Source organism: Vicugna pacos, chromosome 4, assembly GCF_048564905.1.
Source record: "Vicugna pacos chromosome 4, VicPac4, whole genome shotgun sequence".
Classification (NCBI taxonomy): domain Eukaryota; kingdom Metazoa; phylum Chordata; class Mammalia; order Artiodactyla; family Camelidae; genus Vicugna; species Vicugna pacos.
In genome coordinates, this window is record NC_132990.1 from 9269755 (window position 1) to 9287635 (window position 17881).

Here is a 17881-nt window from a genome sequence, read left to right on the forward strand (position 1 = left end):
GGAAACAACCTAAATGTCCATCGACAGACACCTGTATAAAGAAGTTGCAGTATACTTATAGAATGGACTACTACTCAGCCATAAAAAATGCCATTTGCAGCAACATGGATGTACCTGGAGATTTTCACTCTAAGTGAAGGCAGAAAGAGAAAGAAAAATACTATATGATATCAGTTATATGTGGAATCTAAAAAAAGACAAATGAACTTATTTACAAAACAGAAACAGACTCACAGACATAGAAAACAAACTTGTGGTTGCCAGGGGGTAGAGGGTGGGAAAGGATAAATTGGGAGTTCGAGATTTGCAGGTACAAACTACTATATATAAAAAAGATGAACAACAAGTTTATACTATATAGCACAGGGAATTGTATTCACTATCCTGCAGTAACCTATAATGAAAAAGAATATGAAAAGAAATATATATATGCATATGTGTGACTGAACTATTATGCTGTACGCAATAAATTGACACATTGTAAGCTGACTATACTTCAATTAAAAAATCAGTAATTATTAATCAATTTTAAAGCCATAATAAACAAACACACATACCCTTCAATCCAGCAAATCTACTCACAAAAGTATAGAGGTATGTAAAAATGTCCCTTTCAGCTTTGCTTATAAAAGTAAAGAACTGAAAACAATTGTCCATCAACAGGAAAATAAAGTATTTCCTTAACAAGTGGAATACTGAGCAATAGTTACAAATGATGAGACAGTCCTCAAGTATTAATAATAGAAAGACTGCCAAGATAAACTGTTATTTTTTTTAAAAAAGCAAGATGCAGAAGAAAACTTAGAGTATAACCACATTTATAGTTTACAAATGCATACATATATTTGTATATAAACAGACTATTTCTGGAGGATTACATATCAGTTAAATGATTTTCAGGGGAGAAAAAGACTTTCATACTGCTTGAATAGTTTTCCTAGATTACTTTAAAGAAAAATAATAAATGAACACACTTAATAAATGTCCCTCATTATTATATGTTAGGAAATTCCTATATAACACCTACATAATAGGTTAACTCCATCATGAACTTAGTATTTTTCCCCACCAAATCTACTAACCTAAATTTAAATGGCTCCATGCTGAAGCTGACATACAACTAGGTCCTGTAGGAAGAGGTTTATGAATTAAACCAGAAAAGAAGTAAGGTGTGAAAAATAGGTAGCTAACTAGGTTTAGGGCTAGAACTTACCATAATTACTTTATACCAAATGTCTGGTGACCTCCAGGGTTAGAAACAGTAACTTTCCTGTCCTTTTAGTACTATAATATCCCTTAGTTTGTAATAAAGTATAATTATCGCCAGTCCAACAGTGAATTCCTTAAAACTGAAGATAGCAGTTCAGCAGTTAAATATATTCAATTGCTAACCAATAAAAATTTTTTGAGAGAGAGAAAACAAGTGTTGGTGAAGATGTAGAGAAATGAGAACCCTCATACTACTGGTGGGAATGTAAAATTGGAAAACAGTCTGGCAGTTCCTCAAATGGTTACACAGAGTTATCATATGACCCAGTAATTCTATGCCTAGGTAAATACCCAAAAGAGATGAAACCATATATTCACACTGAAACTTGTACACAAACATTCCTATCAGCATTTATAATAACCAAATAGTGGAAAACAACCCAAATGTTCATCAAATGGTGAACAGATAAATAAAATGTCCATAGAATGGACATTTTAACAATGAAAAGGAGTAATATAGATACACACCACAACATACATGAACCTTAAAAACAAAGCTAAGTGAAAAACCATTTATTATTATTACATTTATATGAAATGTAGATCTATACACTTACAGAATAGGCAAATCTACAGCTCCAGCAAATAGACTGATGACCTAGGCCGGGGGGGAAATGACTGCTAATGGGTTTCTTTTTGGAGTGATGAAAATGTTCTAAAATTGTGGTGATGGCTGTATAACTGTGAATATACTAAAAACCATTGAATTGTACATTTAAATGAGTGAATTGTATCACATGTAAATTGTTTCTCAAGGATGCTGTTATTTTAAAAAAAAGGAGGAAGGGAAATACATAGATTAAGAAAGTCCTAAGAAGCCTATCAGCCAAGTGCAACTGTAGACCTTATTTTGGATGTTAATTCAAACTAACTTAACAGGATACCTATGAGACAACTGGGGAAATCTGAACACTGATTGGATGTTAGATAATATTATTTATTGTTTATTTAGTAAGTGTAAGAATAATACCATTATGTTTTTTAAAAGATTTCTTGTCTTTTAGAGACTCCAGTATTTAGCGATGAAAGGATATGATGTCTGGGGTTTACTTTAAAACAATCTTTAACAGGGGGGAGTGGGGATCAGAGGAAGAGAACCCAAGAACATCATTCAGAGTGAATTAGGTCTTTAAAATAATAGCTAGAGTTCACCGGAATAAAAAGGGCACAGGACAAAAATTGAAAAGGGCATTCCAGACAGTTAACAGGTTAGGCAATGGTACTGTCAAAAGACTACCTAATGGGGCAAGAACAGGAAATACAATTGGGAAAGTAAGCAACAATCAAAAGGGTCTTGTATGTCAAACAAAGGAATTTTTATTTAAGTTTGTGGAAGATGAGCTGATAACTCCTCTCTGTCTTTTGGGGGGGGGTTTTGGCAAGGGCGGGGACAGGTCAGATTAGAGCTCTAGAAAGGTCACTCTGGGGATATTATAGACCAGAGGAGCCACAAGACAGAGTAAAGACACTACTGTCATAGTCTAAGTGAGTGTGACTTTACATGGTGGCTGTAGGAATAAAGAAGAGAAGCTAAATACCAAACACACGAGATACTAAAAACAACTGGATATGTGGAAGAAGGAAGCAGAAATCATCTGAACTGATTTCCAGCTTCTAGGCCTGTGTTACCGGGTAGACAGTGTCCAATATCCACGAGAGGGAACATAAAAGAGGCTTATGGGAAAAGGTAGAGCTCAGTTTAGTATTTAAGAGTTTAGTGTTTAGTGTAAATAACACATACTAGCGGAAATGTCTAATTGGCAGGCAAAAACTCAAGAGGTCTAACTGGGTATGTAGACTTAAAAGTCTTCAGGATATATTTGTTAGCTGGAACAATAACCTCAGGAGACTGTGTGTGTTACAATTCACACACCAGAGAAATTTTACCTATTTTAGAAGTCCCTCCCTACACCACCTTGTTAACAATTAATTTGTTCAAGATATTATATATGAAAACAGAATAAACAAGATGTAGTTAATCTTATATTTAGGAGACTATATACATGGAGTAGAGAAAAATGTATTTATATATTTGGTAAACATCACCAAAATTACCTGGCTAAACATCACCAAAACTATTCTCTGCATGTCTGCATGCATGTTCAGCTATAAAAATTTCTAATTATCCTGATTTCTTTAATGTATCAAGAACCATTAAAACATTCATAACATTTATAGTCACTATTTATTTTGGGGGGGAGGGGAATTAGATTTTTTTTTTTAATGGAAGTACTGAGGATTGAACCCAGGACCTTGTGCATGCTAGGCATGCACTCTATCACTGAGCTATATCCTCCCCTCTAAACTTCTAAAATGCACTTCTAGTCTGCTTTTAAAAGATTTAATCTAATGTCTTCTGAAATACTAAAACAAAACTAGGTTTAATTGTTTTGTTCTATTCATTAGATTTTCCAAATAAGGTGAAGAAATCTTGATCTTCATAGGATTACGGAAGTCAAGGTTGCTAAAGCCAGCAGATTTTGCTACTACCTCTCATTATCACTGCTCCAAATTCTTAATCTCTCCTAAATAAATTTTCTAATACTTAAACTGTAAGAGGAGCCCTTTATAAAGATCCTAACGTCCTATATTACTGTATAACCAAGATTTCAATCTTAATTTTTAGCTAAACCTTCGGTCACCAAGAACATTGATTTATTTGAGGCAATCTGGCAACTATAGAAAAATGTCACTGATGGAAAAACCCAAACAAAATCCAATTTCTTCCAAAAAGGGAAAGCATAACTTGAGAAACTAAGTAGTCCAAATACTTAGCTACTAGTATTACCACTCACTATGTTCATCTAAGATCTATGGAGGAAATTCAGGTTATCAGTAACTTGAAACTTCACGAAGACTTTGGAGGCAGGAGGCGGAGGGTGCTGTCATTCTCAAAGGATGTGACCTCCACCAAAAGATTAAGTATTACTCTTTTAGGTCCTATGCCAAATACTAAGGAATTTCAAAGATACGTAAAAGACCCACCAGCATTTCTTAAGGAGCTATAATCTTAAGAGTTTATTTAGAGTCACACACAACTAGGTTTAGTCACAATAGAAAAAAAATTTTTTTAAGCTAGAAATAATTGATTTCCTTAATACTATACTTATATACTGTCCTTCAGTTAACTTTTCCAGTTGTACCACCTACTAGCAACATTCTTTTTTTAATTTAAGGAGCCTTTCTATACATAACTTATTCCACAATTTACCAATAAAAATTACTTCAGAAAAAAATGGTTATATAAGAAAGGTGGAGACTTACCAATTCAAAACTCAGGAGGTACTCTCCCTTTAAAGCCCTTTTAACACATGACTCCTTACATCTTAATCTAAATTCCACAGAATTTCCATACCTTCAGTAAGACTTCTCTTTTTGTCTAGCAAACTTCCCATGAAATATGATAACCAAAATCCAAAGAACTCAGTGTAGAAACACTGAGAACATAGTTACTATACTTTTTTTTTCTTTTTTTTCACATTAACGCTGCAGTTTTCCCACAGGTGTTAGTCCTTACTGGCTTAAATATATTATTCTTACCCTTGTTTAGCCAATGAGGGAAATAGCAGTTATGTGGTAAGACCAAGATGGGCCTTAAGTAATAAGTTTTGTTTGTTTTAAACCCAACTACCAGAACTCAAATGAGCTTTGCCCTCTTCAGAGCAAATACCTCAGAAGGCTGACGATATACCCACTCCAACAGTGCTAGACTGACATTGCTCAAAACAATTCAGGATTCCCTTTTTTTTTGAGAACTGCCTTCAGAGCCTATTGCACATCTTAATGTTCTTACTAGTGGCAAATCTTCACTTCTTTAGTGTGGACTTTGTTTTGTTTAAAATTCAAAGGTGATTCAGATTCAACCTGGTGAATGAGGTAAATAATCTGAGTAAACTATTTTTTAGTCCAAAAATGAAATGTGAATGTGAAGTATTAGACTAACTTCACCCGTGCTTCTACTGCAATTTCAAAATTAAAGTTTCAAATCATATGAAAGATATGCTTTTGAATAATGAATTTTTTTGTTTTGCCATATATATCAGGAAGTAAACTCAAAAATCTGTTTTCTAAGCTTTAAAAAGTTCTGTTCCATGAAGGATTACTACATACTGTCCAAGTTTTGGTGACTTTACCAATCCTTAATACTATCTTATAAATAGGGCCAGGATTATTTTCAATAAAGTAAGTAAACGTTCAATGTTTACAACCTGAATTACTATGTATGCCACTAAGTGAGCCATACATGCCAAATTATTTCATGGGATTTATCCTTCAAATTAAGCATCAGCTGCCCATACAGCAAATACAGTAAAGCAGATGACTAAATAATAAATTTGAAAATCCAAATACAGAATAAATTAAAACTATGGCAATGATCTAAAGGTGCTGTAATAGAGATAAGGAATAACAGTTAACAGACTCAACTGAAAGAATAACAAAAAAAAGTTTTAATCTTACACTGTTAAGGCATCCTTTTAAAATATAAAACAATACTGTATTAACAAATTTAACTCCCTCTATCATCCTCCCGTCACTTCAGGTGTTTTATCATCATTTCTAATTCCAAAACTAGTCTTCTCAGATTCATTTCTGAATTCTATCACCATCCTACTCTTCCCTTAATGAGAAAGTTGTTATCAAAGGAATCATATTTGCCAATTAAAAAATACTTCTGCAATATGATGTCACTCTCTAATCCAAGTTGTCCAAGAACAACAAAAATCCAATTTTCTCCAGTGAATTTAAGAGTTATAGACTGAAGTCATAACAATCTCTCCCAATAATTGGAAGGGACAGATAATCACACTTGTGACCTTTAAAGTCATAAAATTTTAAACAAAAAGTTCCCTTTCAAATGCTCCATAAATTTTATTTTCTTAAAGCTCCACTTTTATACCTTCAAACATTATCTTAAGTGAAAAAAGGTCTCAAGAGAATAACATAGGCTTTAAAGTCAATCAGTCCAGTTATTACAGCTCGGTATTACAACTTTCTAGCTGAGGACCCTGGGGCAAGTCAAATACGCTCTGCGACTGTTTTCCTACATATATAGTAAGAGTAATAGTGACCACACCTCACAGAAGGATTATGAGATCGTCTATGTCAAGTATGTGGCATATAGTAAGCATTCAATAAATGTCAGCTACTAACACCTATATTACTATACTAAGGATACTAGCTTGTATCTGCCAATTAGACACAACATTCAAAGTTTTAGCATGTTTTAAGTGCTCATTCTACTGACCATGCCACTAGATTCACAACAGTAATTTAATTCATTGTGTTTTAACAAAAGCATTTTTACATTTGTTATTAAAGCAAATTAAGTGAAAGTGCTTAAACTATCACTCTCTATCATAAATACATATTTCCAAATCTGAATTTTCCCATATGGAAGAATTTGTTTACATCCAAATCTTGGCAATCTTAACTATATCTCTTCAATTTAGTATCCATCATTACCTACCCCGCTCCAAAATTAAAAAAAAAATTCAAAAAATTTTTATTTTAGTATCATTCCATTCACTTCATGTAAAGATACTTAAGCAGGGAGGAGGGTATAGCTCAAATGCTAGAGCACATGCTTAGCATGCATGAGGTCCTGAGCTCAATCCCATGACCTCCATTAAAAATAATAATAATTAGGACTTTTTCACTCCCTCCCCTTTGGAGATGGCCCGCACTCTGTCTATGGAGTGTGTACCTACTTTTACTTTAACCTGAGCACCCAATTCCTACGCCTCTTTCCTTGCCTTACACTCTATGTGGTATGCATCTCTCTAAATAAATCTACCTTTACTCAAATAAATAAACAAACCTAATTCTCTCTCCCCCCCAAAAAAAATAAAGATACATAAGCATAAACTCTGAATAACAATTTCTCACTGAATAAAGTTGAAATGAATTAATTCTGTGCAGAGAGAGCACTTTCAAAGAAAGAGTTCAGTCTTATTTGGATATCTACGTAAGTTGTACATAAAACAATCCAAAAGAAGTTCAGGAACATAAAAGAAGTTAAACTTTTAAACACGACCTTTCAGCAAGATGGAGTTCTGTAATCCTAAACTCTGGATTTATAACTCTTTGTTATTTTCCCATAACTAGATTAGCAGACGCGGGCCAATTTGTTAGATGGCCTCCTTTATTTCAACTATCTCCGACAGATTCTTCTGGAAACTTAGACTAGGCCCACTAATACTAAGTTGCAAATATAGAACAGAACATTTTATCATGATAGACTGTGGTTATGTTGACCAATGCGTTAACTAGCCTTAAAACTTTAAAAGCTTTGATTTTAATTACCATTATAATTCTGTTAATAACAGCTACACCTCACATTTCTGTATTTCAAAGTCTGTACAAAGATTTTTATGGTGATCATTCATAAAGGTTATAAATGTCCTAATACTTCACTATTTATGAAGTAGTTGCTCTTTTTACAGTGCTTTGCCTTTGATGTGTGTTCAATAAATACTGTTTACTAACACAACACAAATCTCAGAAGGAGGAATCAATATGCAGCAAAAAGTACTGAGGACTCAAATCCTTCATTCAAAAAGAAATAATTTTTATTTTTAACAAATTTAGGACACTGATACTGGCATTTAAAAAATTTTACCAGAAAATTTCAACAGAAGGGTCTCTCACAACTAGGTCACAAGTGCTACCTGGCTGATGGCAATTCTAAGACTTAACAGGGTAAAATCATACTCCAAAATACTGAGGTGCTATATTTTGAGGGGGCACTAAAATTGTATTTGTGCCAGAAACCACTAGACATTGACTATGTTTCCATTTACAATGTTGCCTTAGTTCACCTAGCACTCAAGTTCAGCTTCTAAAAAAGGTTACAGCTAAAAGCCCTAAGAGGTATTCTCAAATGACTGAAGAAAAATTTTTAAATAAAAAGTTTAACTGACTGACTCATCATATAATTAAAAAAAAAGAAAGCATTAAAAAAAGCATTACTTCCATAATTTCAAAGTCATTTAATTTTGTTTTTAAAGTTGCCTGTCCAAATCCCTTAAAAAGATTTTTTTATCCTTTCTTTTTTAATATTTTATTTACTTGTTGCTGTATTACTTAATTATTCTATTTTAGTGGAGGTGGGGGGAGGTAAATATATTTATTTATTCTTACAGGAGGTACTGAGGATTGAACCCAGGACCTGGGGCATGCTAAGCACGTGCTCTGCCACTTGAGCTATCCCCACCCCCCTCTTAAAAAGGGGATTCTTAACCTATCAGTTAACTCTCTGAAAGTGCATACAAATTACTATATTGTTCATCTTCTTCTGAGGAAAACTGATAAAGCTCTCAAAAGGATCCATATGTCAAAAAGACTAAGAGTCATTTAAGAATTATTTCAACTATATACTAAGAATTAGAGTCATAAAATAGAGTATGCTATAATCTGAAGAAAACTGCCAGACACAAGGGGGTTAAGTCTGGTTGGTTTCTTTTTTGGAAGGAGGGGAAAACAGATTCATTTATTCCAGAAGAAACGAAAATAATGCATATCCTTTATTTTTAAAAACAATTATTGAGGAGCTTCTTTAATATAAAACAAAATGTTAAGTCTGATAAACAACATCCTATTAAGGAAAACTTTGCGTATATAAATACTTTCTAAATTTTATCAGTTGAGAGTTATCCAAAAATGAAACATGCCCATATTTCATTCCCTTATATTACTGAATAAAACCAAAACTACAAAAAGTTAACTACTATACTTTAAGCTCTCTGTATCATTTAAACTTTTGTTATGCACTTCATGAAATAGTCACTCTCACTTTCTGATCTCTAGACTCACTGCTATCATGCATTTAGATAAATAACGCAGGAGTTCCAAGGAGGTTCTATACTAAAACAGCCAGATGAAGTTATGTTATCGGGAGTTATTTGAAAAGACAGTTCTTTTTACAGGAATGGGAGTAAACTTGTTAAAAGTTATCACTAACTGTTGCCTTGATCAACAATTTAATCTTTCGGTAACAATAAAATTCCAACTTGCTCCACACTAGCAAAATTAAGTTCAGATGTGTTCTGGATGTTCTAAGCCATCTCCCTACTTTTTATTCTATAATCATAGACCCCAGAAGAAAAATGCAAAGCAGCAAAGAAATTCACTGGGTAAATAATGAGATTAAGAAACTAGACAAAAAATAGTGAGGTCTAAAAAGATTTTATAAGTGCAGAAAATCAGACACTCAGCTAAGAATCACACAGATTCAAGGTATTTAAAAACCAAAAACAGGATGAAAAAACAAATTCGCGAAATACAGGTTTCACAAGTCTCTATCACAACAGATGCTCAGTTAAAACACACTGGAGCCAACTATTTCATGATGAAAAAGATCAGTTAGAAGCCTGTTAATATGTGAAAGCTAAAGGAGTTACATTATGAAAAATTTAAAGAATGACCGGCAGCCCACTGTCTCCTGAAACTGCAATGTAAGATGAGGAAAAGAGTTTAACTTGAAAATAAATTACATTAAATGTTGAAGGACCATCATTCAACAAAGGAAGTAGTAGAGAAAGGTCTGTGCCAACTTTTAACTGCAGCTGTAGTAGAGCACACTAAATGCCTTGTTTAAAGACAAAAACAGTGAAATTAAAAAAACAATGGTTTTAAACCTATCACCAGTGTTAACTGCTCATGACCATAAATTTGCCTTTTTCCAACAAAGGACTCTGGTATAAAAACTCATATTAAGAAGGAAAAAAACAGAAGAAAAACAACAAAATTCTCACACAAGGCTGAAACACAAAGACTGTTTAAGAATTTTCACACGTTTTACATGTCACAATTAAAGGTTAAAAACACTCCAAGATTAAGAAATCTAACATATAGAATGAAATTGTAGATTAAACCATTCTCTTCAAATAGGACTGAAATTAAAAAGCATTTAATTTAAATCACTGTATGCTGCAGGGAATCTTCTTTCTGTATTACCTATTCCAAACTGAGAGGGTTTGCCACACTCCTTTCACAATTGCTTAAGCAAAAACACTACAATTTGTAACCCATTATTTCCTTTCATATAGTTTTTTTTGTTGCTGTTGTTATTCCTTTTTTTTTTTAACAAACTGCATTGGAGTAAGATCATTCTAGCTAGTCTCCATTTAACTAGATTATCAATTGTACCAAACAATGATACTTTTTGGAAATTAAACTTCACTAAAGTTGGCCAGATTTTACAAATATCTGCGTCTGAAAAGTAGAGTGTATGAAGCATATAGTTAGTATACACAATATTCTAAATACAAGCTTTAAACTAAGTGTTCGGTGACTATCACAGGCATAAATATTAAACATTCCTCTATCAATTCTTTACATTTTCTACAAAGTAGACCCAATTTCAAGCCTGAAACTGAGGCTTCTACCTTTAGAAGAGTAGAAAACTTAAGTAATTGGGTACTCCTTAAAAACACACGTAACTACATGACTAAGACACTCATTTAGAACTTTTGCCAAGATAGCCCCTCCCTTCAAAACAAACTAAGACTGACTCACGGCCCTATTTTACCTAATTTTGGAAATAAAAAATTAAATCAATTCCTAAGCATCACTTCCTGTCTCTATACCCCACCATTTAAAACATTCAATCTTCAATCTGTCCCTCCAAAAATGGTAAAAGTCACACCAAAAAACCCTCAATATCTATCTCCAAGTTACCTACCTTGGAATAAAAAAAAAAATCCGAGATTCAGTAATGGTAATAACCGCTGTTCTAAAATCCTGGAAAACAATAGACACAATGTCTATGGTCGCTAAGGAGCCGTCCTACTCCGTGAAACCATCTCACCTCAGATGATCTTTTTCATCTGTGAGACCACCCCATCTACTAGAGTTAGCCATCTGAGCAAAAGGGTTCGATTTTGTCTTCCTAAAGTGGGAAACTATCAATCTCCCTACATAACACGTTCCGCCCTCTGTGGCTGTTTCTACATGTGGGGGGCGGAGGGGGAAGCCAGTAAAGTTGGTGGCAGGGTGAGGACAAAGGGCATTTTGAAACACTACTGAAGTAAACAGAAAATGAGGACAGAAAGGGGGCTAAATTACAATTCCCGCAAGGGGATAATGGCAAGAAAACGCAGATACCCTTGTTTACCACCCCTTGGGTCCTATTCTTCATTACCGCCCACTGGAATGCGAAGTTGAAACTACCACTATGCAAGAAGCCCATCAAACCCCCAAAACGTCAGGTCACTGTACAGCGGCTAGAATGACCGGCTAATACCCCTTCCCCCCCACCCCCACCCCCAAAAGGAAGGTCCAATCCCCTAAGTGCAGGTCACTCTGCCCTCTGGGGTAGTTCCAACCGGCGCAGAGATGATTCTGACGAGAGGGGAAAGACAGACCACCTGGCTTCCCAAACACCCTCAGCTGGGGAAACAAAACAAAGACCGCCCTCCTCCTCCTCCTCCTCCGGTAGCCACTACCCTAGCCACAGAGGCTTTCCTATTTCCCGATGCAGTCTGGCCTCCCGCCCCCGCCCCCATGACAAAGAAAAGGCACTTGGTGAGCAAGCAAGGCCTTCCTGCCTCTACGGATGGGGGGAGGGGGCTGCGAGGTGAGGAGCCCCCTCCGCTCACCCGCGCTCGCTCTGGGCCCCGAAAACAGCCGAAAGCTGCGGCCTCCGGGGGAAGCCTGGTCTGAGAGGGGGTGGGGGGTACCTTGAAGTAGCCGCCTTCGTAGAGGGTATTAGGGGGTCCGAAGATGGCAACCTCCCAGTTGTAGAGGTCGGACTCATCCACCAGGGTGATCCGGAAGCCCTCCACCGGTTCCTCCTGCAGGGATTTCAGCTCGAGCATCAGGGCCTTCTGCGAACTGGTCATCTGCTGCTGGGCCATCGCGGCGGCGGCGGCGCGCCGGGCCGGGGCCCCAGTCCTCACGCACCGGCCGGGCCGGACCAGGCCCCTCCCCTCCGCTCGCCCTCGGCCGGGCCGCACCGGGCCTCTCTCTTCACACACTCGGACGGCAGGACCAGGCCCCAGACGGCCCGTGGGCCGGCCCGGTTCCTCCTCACACACGACGCGGGCCGGGCCGGGCCCTTCTCCTCACACTCGGGCCGGGTTGGGGGAGGGGTAGAGGGAGTTAGAGAAATTCGCTCCGGGTCCCGGGCCTCCCCCCCCCGGAGGGGGCCTCAGCTTGGAGCGGGGGGGGGAGAGGAGGTGGAAGCGGAGGAAGGCGGCGGAGGGCCGGAGATGGTGAGGAGACGGGGCCAAGCCAGCCCGGGAGCGCCGCGCTCGCTCGCTTTCTCGTTCTCCTCACGGGCCGCCGGGGCCGAAGGGCGCGCGGGGCCGAAGGGCGGGGGGGAGCGCAGCACGCGGGGGTCTCGCGGCGGCGGCGGCGGCTGCGCGGGGGGAGGGGCGACGGCGGAGGAGGAGGAGGAGAAGTGCGAGAGCGCCTCGCGCCGCGGGAGCGACGGAGCAAAGAAGAAGGGAGGGAGAGAGGGAGGAGGGGCGCACGTCGGGAGGGAGGGCGGCTCTCGGCGGCGGGCGGCCCGACGCGCGTGCGCGCGCCCCTCCCTCCCCAGCCCTCCTCTCCCTCCTCCTCCTCCTCCCACTTCCCCGCCTCCACGCCGCCGCCCCGCGCGGCGGCGGCGCTTTGTGACGCCAGCGCGTGTTCCCCGCCCTTAAAGGGCCAAGCGGCTTGAGGGCCGAGGGTGGCCGCAGGGGATGCCCTTGGCCCCAAAATGACGGTTGTGCGGCTTGATGCCGCGGTTCCAAAGGCGTGCCCAGGAAGGGAGCTCTGGTCCTAGAACTGTCATCGCCCTCCTCCCCCTCTGTGTATCCACAGGCCTCCGCAGCCATCCTTGGAGAGCCCTGATCCTCTGCAGGCCTCCACCTCCCCCCATCCCGTGACACACAATCGCGGTTCCGGCACTCAATAGATGCTTGATGAGGATGTGCTGAGAATGTGGGTCTTATAGGTGGGAACAAGCATCCCCACATCTCTTCTGCAGGTCTGGGCCTCACGCCATTGTGTCTTTGGAGAGCAACTCACTTGAGGGGTTGGGGGACAGTTTCCCATCCGAGAGATGAGGAATGCAGATAAGCCAGTTTCTACTTACGTTCTTAACTGCAAAGAGGAACTTGTGTTAAATAAAGAAATAATAATACAGACTGAACCTGGGTTCTTGGTCCTTTTCTCTGATTTGGGGCAAGAGCTTTGGCTATCCCCCAGTTTACCATTTGTAAAATGATGTACTTGGTTGAACTTTGACCCCCTACAGATCCTTTCAGCTTGAAAGTCCCCCTAGAACTGGGAGACTTTTAAGATAATCATGACTGCAGTGAGATGCAGACACAGTTTGCAATCTCTGTGATTTAGAATGCCCCTTTCTCTTAGGAAGGCACATCCTGTGATAACTGCCAGAATGTTTCCTAGAAAAGCCAGGATACTGTGAGTTCCTTCCACACACACTTAGAATTTTGGTATCAGAAAGATTCTTGGTTCCAACGCTGGCTCTACCGTTTACATTTTATTACCTCTTCCTTTTTCATAAGCTTCTGTAAAAGAAGGTTAATTATACCTAACATAAACAATTGTAAAGATTCAATGAGATCATCTAGATACAAAGTTTAGCACAAGGCATTGCTGTATTCTGGTTACCACCACCTCCATTTTTTAATAGACTTTTTTTAAACAACGGTTTTAGATTTATAGAATAACGCAGAGGATAGTACAGAGAGTTCTCATATGCCTGGCACTCAATTTCCCCTATTATTAATATCTTGCATTGGTATAATACATTTATTACAATTAATGAGCCAATATTGATATATTATTATTAACTGAAGTCTGTACTTACATTTCCTTAGTTTTTACCTAATATCCCTTTTCTATTCCAGGATCCCATCCTAGACACTGTACTATATTCAGTTTTCATGTTTTGTTAGGGTCCTCTTGACTTTGGCAGCTTCCCAGACTTGACGATCTTAAAAAGTTTTGATGAATACTAGTCAAGTATGTTGTAGAATGTCCCTCAATTAGAATTTGTGATGTTTTTCTCATGAGATTAAACTGGAGTTTGGGGGATTTGGGAGGAAGATTACAGAGGTAAAATGATATTTTTATCATGTCATATCAAGGGCACATAATATCAACATGACTTATCAGTGTTGATATTGACCTCAATCACTTGGCTGAGGTAGTGTGTCAGGTTTCTCCATCCTAAAGTTACTCTTTTTACTTTACACAGTACTCTTTAGAAGGAAGTCACAATGCACAATCCACAATGAAAGAACTCCTTTTTTTTGTTGTTCTTTTTTTCTCAGAGATGAAGCTTATTCTTTCTATTTTAAAGATTCATTCCCTAGCTCTCAATTCTATTCTCCAGGTCTTGAGACCAAATTCCACTGGAATTAGAGCATGTAGCATCTTAGTCAAAGCAGCCCCTCCTCCCCAAATGATGATGTATAACTAGTTCTGACTTCCCTTCCTCCACCACTCAATTCAGGGACAAGAAGATTGCTGACCTGGAAACATGGGAGATGATGTTGACACCTTTAATAGCAAGGCTGTGAATAGATAAATAGGCAGAAAGTTCATCTTCAAAGTATTTCACCCACATAAACTCGTCATAGCCCCACCCTGACCCAGAAGATGGCCGATCCCTAGCCTAAGTCGCTGAAGCATACACCTGGCACCAAAACCGGAAGCTGCTCCCTGGACTCAAACCAACTCACAAACTCATACTAAATATTCACAATGGTCATGACCCTAAGGTGGGTGGCTAATAAACATAATTCTGTTAGGGAGGCTCACAGCCTAGTGTGTTAATGGGTTGTGTACTTATGACTCCGTTCTCAGGGCAGAGGAACTCAGATTCCACAGAACTTGTCTCATGCCTTTTTATCTTAGCAGGTAAGACATTGTTTATCAGTAGATTGCAACTGTGTCTTATTCATCCTTGGATCCTCAGCAACTAGCACACTGTCCGACACACTATTGACACTAAGTAATTGTTCTCATGGGCTCACAGCCAAGGTCAGGAAGATAATCTGTAATAAGGACAATGACAACAAAAAAATCACAAATTGAATCCCACTCTCAACCCCAATGTCTAATAGGATCTCTCAGACACATAATAGGTTCTCAAAATTATAAATTCCATGACAGCAGGTCTTGTTCACAACCATATACAAGCTACTACAATGTTTGGCACATAGTGGGTATTCAAAACGTATTTGTCAAAGAATAAATGACAGAAACAGCTTTCTGTAGCTTTCTCATAGTTTCATAATGACAGGTAGGGTGACGACTGATTGGTGCCCTCTGGTGGCAAAGAAAACACATTTACCCTCAGTCTCCATGGCATTACCTAGTACTCTCCAACCAGGGCTCTTCTGAAGAATCTATTACCATTCTTCCAAAAAGAAAAGATGTGGAATCTTGTTAAGATAAGTGAAAAGGAGGGGTATTTGTTTTATAAAGCTTAATTCTGACCTTATAGAGTAACTTTTTAAAAGGGGCCACCATTTTTTTTCATTGTGCATATGTTAACACATGTAGGTCTTGAATAGTGCTCTTAAGGAGCCACAATCTTCCTTTAACGACAACAGCTAACATTTGCTATGCATCAGCATGTGACAGACTCTTCACTTGCAGTAAACCCCATTTAATTTTCACTAAAGTCTTTGACATGGTCATTACTAGAGTACCTATTTTGTTGAGTATATTAAGGCTTAGAGAGGTTGAGAAAGTTACCCAAGGTCCCCCATCCAGTGAGTGAATGGCAGAACCTGAAGTTGAACTTTGGCCATCCTACTTTAGTGTAACTGCTTTTAACCACCATGCTGTAATGTCCCTAGTTCCTAGTCTAAGGTGCCCAGAGCATTCCATACATACCATACATATCACCCCCAGTGCTATACTGCAACTATTTGTTTGCATTTTTCTCCCAGCCTCTGAGGTACTCTTAAGAAAGAGTCATTCATTCATTCAACAAATACTTATTGAGTACCTGCTATGGGAGAGGCCTTGTGCTAAATGCCAAGGATACAGTAGCCAATGAGACAGAAATGATTGGGCACTGCCCTCCTGGAGCTTACATTCTAGTGGCTGAGACAGAAACAGACAAAAACAAGTAATTAGTACACAAATAGTATCATTAGTTTTTGTGAATACTAACAAAGGTGATTAAATGGAGGGCCTAAGACTAAAACGGTTGGGGTGGATGTGATTTTAAATGGAGGCAAGGTCAGAAGAAACTGAGGTTACATATAAGTGAATAGAAGGACCAGCTTGTGAAATGTGAAGGCAAGAGCATTATTCATCATGTCTTATTTATCTTTATCCTTGACAGCACAGGGCTTGACATTTCTTAAGTGTCATCCAGTGTGGAATGAACAGTTAACTAATCTGTCTCACCTCTTTGGTCTTCCCCAGACTTCAATGATAGAGCTGCCTCCTCTCAGTCAATTCAAATTCAAATCATGCTTCAAGATTTAGCACAAGCCTCATCTCCTCCAAAAACTTCCTTAACAATCAAAACAAAAAAAGACAAATGAACTTATTTACAAAACAGAAACAGACTCACAGACATAGAAAACAAACTTACAGTTACCAAGAGGGAAGGGGATGGAAAGGGATAAATTGGGAGTTTGAGATTTGCAGATACTGACTGGTCTGTATAAAATAGATAAACAAGTTTACACTTCATAGCACAGGGAACCATATCTTATAGTAGCTTAAGGTGAAAAAGAATATGAAAATGAATATATGTATATTCATGTATGACTGAAGCATTGTGCTGTACACTAGAAGTTGACACATTGTAAACTGACTATACTTAAAAAAAGTGAAAAAAACGGAAAAAAGTAAAAAAAAAAAAAGGAGAAAGAAAATGCTACACTGTAAAGGATATTATTGGGATAATTGCCAAAATATGAATATGGACTTTATATAATAGTATTGAATCAAGGTTAAATTTCCTGAATTTTATAATTGTATTATGATTATGTAAGAGATCATCCTTATTCCGAGGAGATACATGCCAAAGTACTTAGGGATGTGTACGACAGATTCTTAAATGATTCTGCTAAATAATAAAACTTAAATACACAAAGACAAAACAAACTTGGCAAAACACTAAGTTATGACGGGTAGGGGAAGGGTATGTGGTCGTTCATCATCATCATCATCATATTATTATTTTTATCATATTATTGCAACGTTTCAGCAGATTTGGAAAATTTAATAAACTGGGTAAAAGCTACTACAATACAGTCATCTAGGCACAAGATGATGTGACTTGGACTAAACTTGGTAGTGAAGACAGAGAAGAGTGAATAAATTCAAGATATATTTTGGAGGTAGAACCCACGATATTGGTCAATTGAAGAGAAAAGGAGAGGAATCACTGGCGTAAATAAACAAACCCTCCCTAGAGGGCCCAAACTAGCTCCGCCCTTCCCCTTTCGACCCAAGCGGAGGAAGTGAGGAAAAGGAAGCGACAGCCAGCTTACCGGGAGGCTTCCGGTCTGGCGTCGCAAAGAGGCCGTAAATCGGAGAGCCTTCTTTGGCTCCTCCCCCATAATGGGCGGTCCTGAAGAGTGACAGAAACCAATGGCGAGCGACTTGTAGGGGATTTACCCAATGG

General features: G+C 38.5%; 1 protein-coding gene across 1 annotated transcript in view; it reads right to left on the reverse strand.

Moving 5' to 3' along the window:
• The window catches only part of UBE2R2 (ubiquitin conjugating enzyme E2 R2), a 91134-nt gene extending 78517 nt beyond the window's left edge, over nucleotides 1-12617 (reverse strand). Inside the window, exon 1 of the mRNA XM_006216818.3 lies at nucleotides 11949-12617. Within this exon, the coding sequence (XP_006216880.2) occupies nucleotides 11949-12125 (177 nt within the window). The 5' untranslated portion in view covers nucleotides 12126-12617. The remainder of the gene's footprint in view (nucleotides 1-11948) is intronic.
• Between the last annotated feature and the right edge of the window lie 5264 nt (nucleotides 12618-17881).